At 44.1% G+C, this 4,594-nt stretch overlaps 1 protein-coding gene across 6 annotated transcripts in view; it reads right to left on the bottom strand.

Moving 5' to 3' along the window:
• The window catches only part of plekha1b (pleckstrin homology domain containing, family A (phosphoinositide binding specific) member 1b), a 14,785-nt gene that overhangs the window by 3,230 nt on the left and 6,961 nt on the right, over window positions 1-4,594 (bottom strand). For 4 of the 6 annotated variants that reach the window (XR_004212671.1, XR_004212670.1, XM_031843857.1 and 1 more), the window contains exons 8-11: window positions 4,329-4,397; window positions 2,974-3,038; window positions 2,823-2,886; window positions 2,019-2,105 (exon numbers count right to left, since the gene is read on the bottom strand). Coding sequence is in view for 4 of the 6 variants with exons in the window: in XM_031843857.1 (XP_031699717.1) it covers window positions 2,019-2,105; window positions 2,823-2,886; window positions 2,974-3,038; window positions 4,329-4,397 (285 nt within the window). In the remaining 2 variants the exon portion in view is untranslated. Of the gene's footprint in view, window positions 1-816; window positions 891-2,018; window positions 2,106-2,822; window positions 2,887-2,973; window positions 3,039-4,328; window positions 4,398-4,594 lie in introns of all 6 variants that reach the window. The other 2 variants (XM_031843858.1, XM_031843859.1) reach the window with 2 other exon arrangements.

The following is a 4,594-nucleotide window of genomic DNA, read 5'->3' as shown; positions in this document are numbered from 1 at the left end:
ACACACACACACACACACACACACACACACACACACACACACACACAAAATACAGAAAGACAGGGTTAGCGGAGAAAGGAAAAGCTCATGATGAATTTGTTCTGAACGCTGTAAATGTTATTAAGACGTGAACAATGACGCACAACATGAAGGAAATAACAGATAAAGAGGACAGTTCAGAGATGGTTGGTCATGTTGTGAGAATGAAAAGGAACAATGGTTTGACCCAACTCTCTAATCTTGCCAACATGTCAACATTAAAAAAGGTTAAAAGAGAGAATCTGGGACGTCGATGGACCGGTGCGTTAATCTAAATGAGTCGATGTCAGATCAAGAGGAGACGATGATGTCGGGGTGGGGCGGGTTTCGATGGAGGATGAGGATGCCGCCAACAAACACCATTCAGGCGAGAAAACGATCCTCAGAAGTAAGTAAAGCACACCTGCCTACACGCTGGGATCAAACACGGCTCAGAGGGAAAGTACCAGCAATACTTCATGCAGCAATCACACACTTCTAGAGGTTTGTTGTATAGACGTTCTGCTCCAGCTGTGATCTTAGAGGGTTGCTTCACCGCTTTAACAGCAGGTGGTGAGTCTATTCAACCCGGACAGCCGGTAGCTGTAGGATGGTTCACTCTGGTTCATAATATAAAGAGCTCAGATGGACACGGAACCAGAGAGCTGTTGTGTTTGCAGGGTAAATGCTCGGCAAAGGGGAGGCTGGTAGCTGGGGTTAATGGGGGGGGGGGGGGGGGGGGGGTCGGGGGGGGGGGGGGGGGGGGGGGTTATGGGGGGAGGGCATGGGGTCACATACGTGCTGCATTCACCGCTGCAGAATGGCGTATACCTCTGTATACAAGGGCTGGACAGCCTTCTGGCCTGACGGATCTGAAAACAACAGTTTACAGCTCGGTTACTGTCATGTGAAGAGCTCCTTTCCAAAACACCACCCCTCCATCTACAGGGGAAGACGAGTCCCATTCAGTCGTAACGTCTTCTTTTAAAGTAGAGGAAAGTGAAAACGTCCTCGTCGTGAAATGTTAAGAAGTCCTTTAAAATGTCAAGAGTCTGCTCATTAAATCTACAAGACAAGGAATGCAACAATATTAACTCTTTATGAACTATTTGTTGAAGTTCTGAAGGTATCGGCTAACTCAACTACATTCTGTGGCCAGCTGCACACTTCCATTAATATACATTAATATAAGATTGTTACAGTCATGAAGATTGTTGCATATGAATTGAACTTTCTTCTTCTGGTGGGTGATTGTGTGGCTTTGGAAGGAAACTCTTCAAACGGATAGAAATGAGGAAGAGGAAGAACGATAGAGGTGTGTGTGTGTGTGTGTGTGTGTGTGTGTGTGTGTGTGTGTGTGTGTGTGTGTGTGTGTGAGAGAGAGAATTAACAGACATGGTTGCACAGAGTGGAAGTTGTATTGTGCACACTGTGAACACTATTCATGGCGTGAAAACACATTTCAACCATCATCAGGTTGTGAAACTCCTAAAAAAGGGTAAAAAAATGATAAAACGAGTGAATCTGTGCGACATGTGAGGGACCACTGAGATATTATTATGTTCTTAAACGTGAGAGACAAATGATGTGAGATGAAATTAAGCATCTAAATCATCTAAAGATGAAAATAATCTAATATAAATGTTCCATGTTTTAAACCTCGGTCGGTTTGTCTTCGGCAGTAACTCCTTCTGCCACACGATGGCGCCACATCACCTGATCAGACATGAGCCGCAACACGCAGCTCCTCCTTCATGTGGAGGATGTAAAATGAGTTGCTGACCAACGGGAGGGAAGATTTGAACAAAATGCACTCTTTATCATCTTGGTGACGGTAGGTGTGTGTTTCTATTTCAATTCAAAAGAGTACAAATTAAGATATTTACAACAATAATGTAAAATGCTCACATCTCTGTAGTGAGGTCTTGCTCTTGGTTAACAAATCTCTTAATGCAGACTCATTGGTATTATGTTGCTATGAGTATAAACAGGATACTTACAGTAGCAGAGCGTCCGGGGCCCCGCTGAGCCACGATGGCCCCTGAGATGGCCTTAATCCAGCTGTGCATGTCCTCTGGACTGTCAGCCTGACACACAGAAAGAGGATGTTTGTAAATACACAAAGCAGTAATATAATGCAAAATGTTACGTGTTAAAACATGCATATAAAGTGCTTATTAGGAAGCAGTAAAACAACAGCAAAGAAATTATTAAATATCTGGACTGAGGAGCAGTGAGGCCGCTAAAGCATCCCCTGCTTTATGGTCTATTAGAGACCTGTCAATCACCGTGTAGCCCCACCCTAAATCATCCCCTGCTTTATGGTCTATTAGAGACCTGTCAATCACCGTGTAGCCCCGCCCTAAATCATCCCCTGCTTTATGGTCTGTGTGACTCTAAATGGACCATAATGTACTAAATGAACATCATGCTGTATTGAAGAAGACTTGAAACTAGAGATTGAGACCATAAACTCATGTTTACAATGTTTACTGAGGTAATAAATCAAGAGAGAAGTAGAGTCATTTTCTCATAGACTTCTATACAACCAGAGGAGTCGCCCCCTGGTGGACACTAGAGAGAATGCAGCTTTAACACATGAAGCTTTGGCTTAACCGCCTGAATCCAACCAATAGTTGTTGAGATATTTCAGTGTGACTATATTGGAGGCTTGACGGACAGACTATCATCCCTAGAGCCTCGTCTCTAGCATGGCTAGAAACTAAAGATCTTTAGCTAAAATAAAAACAAATGACATGAGGATCAAAGTAAGCGTTAGACACAGCCCTGTCCCTGTGTGTTACCTGTATGTAGAAGGTTCTGGAGCTGGTGACCATTTCAAACAGGTTGTCCCTCATCATCAGGTCACTGCAGGACACAGAACGGGGACAAAGCAGCAGCAGTTATTAATGAGCAGCAGCACATGTTCCCCTGCTAACAACAACGCACACTGACCTGTGTTTGCACTCCTGAACTTTGTGAATCTCCTTCAGCGGGATGACTTTCAGCGCCTCCCTCTCCTGCAAGGTAGAAGAGAGGAAATGATAACACACAAAAACTTGCACGACCACAGGTGAGCTGCGTCCACCAACATCTTCAAGGGACAGTTTGGATGTTTTGAAGCATTAGATGGCGATCGGAGCGCTCACAGTTTAAAGGAGCAGACATGAGAACAGGCACGGGAGCAAAGCAATGCACTGCTGTGGACGTCTTCAGTTTAAGTGAACGCTATAGTTAGAACATGTTCCCCGCTTCACCTCGCGGTCAGTCGTTATCATGCTCTCTCCAAAGACACCAGACTCCATTAACAACAACAGTAAATGATGGGTAGTTTGTGTTCTTGTGTGACTCTGAAATAACCCTTTAAAACACAAAAGAATCACACAATGACACAAACAGAAGGTTTGGCAGCAGCTCCTGTGATCTGAGAGGTAACATTACTGCTTTGTCAAAGGAGTCTCGTGACTTTATGTACTCGATGTACTTCATGTACTTTATCAGCTAACGTTACAAAGCAACCAGCAGCAGATCCATGCAGCTTCTTAAATGAAAACACCTCCGTTTCTCTCCTTATAGATTCACACATAGAGTTTGGTCTCTGACAATGACTTGAGATGTTTTAGATTCAAGAAGTGGAGCTTTCCCACTCTACATGCGTGACTGTCCTCAAGCCCAGCTTATGTCATGTGGCTCCGGTAGGGATACGGGTTGGTTCAGGTTCAGGTAGAGGGAAACCATGACGGGGTCCAGCCATCGTTACTGAAGTCACAATGGAAGATGGATTATTTATAGACGTTTTGAGGCCTTAAGCTTCTAGAATCCTTCAACCAACTTGATGCTGGAAACCAAAATAATTCACCAATGTTATTTTCACCAAATATGCATAAAAGCCTTCAGGCTGAGGAGCTATACCAGATTCATTTTGGTGTATTCATTTATGAGAGATGGGGCTTAACAGGTTAATACCTACAAAGGAAAATATAGACATGAACACACACACGCACACAGGGTGTGTCTCTTTATGTGCAGACAGGCTACGGTTAGGACTCGCTAATCTTTCCACACGTGGATCATATGAGGAGGTATTCAAGACACATACCGCAGCGTGTAGAGACACACACTTAACCGAAGCCCCGCTGCACACACACACACACATATTCTAGTCGTGTGTGTGTGTGTGTGTGTGTGTGTGTGTGTGTGTGTGTCCATGATTAGGTGTAATGTCGCCCACAGCCAGTGTGTTTCATGCACTGCAGTAACAGCTCTCTGCTATAACAGGACTTTAGAACTAACACCACATATTTTCTCACCAGGTCAGATTTGAAGTAGCTGATGGCGTTTTCTTCCAGCATGAAGTACCTCCTCTTCCAATTCTTCATCTGAGGAAGAGGAGCAGAGCTATGAACATCGTGTACTCGTTAGTTTAGCCTCCTAGTTTAAATAAAACTGAGAAAAATGAGGGGCAGGAATGCACTCAGCACGTTTCATGAGACTTTTCTCTTCTCTTGCTAACGTTAGGAATCCTGCTCTGGAGATCATTAACATCCACACTAAGGTTATGGAGATCATTAACATC

Source organism: Anarrhichthys ocellatus, unplaced genomic scaffold (assembly GCF_004355925.1).
Source record: "Anarrhichthys ocellatus isolate YVR2014 unplaced genomic scaffold, GSC_Weel_1.0 scaffold4, whole genome shotgun sequence".
Taxonomy (NCBI): domain Eukaryota; kingdom Metazoa; phylum Chordata; class Actinopteri; order Perciformes; family Anarhichadidae; genus Anarrhichthys; species Anarrhichthys ocellatus.
This window is presented reverse-complemented; position numbering and strand designations above follow the sequence as displayed.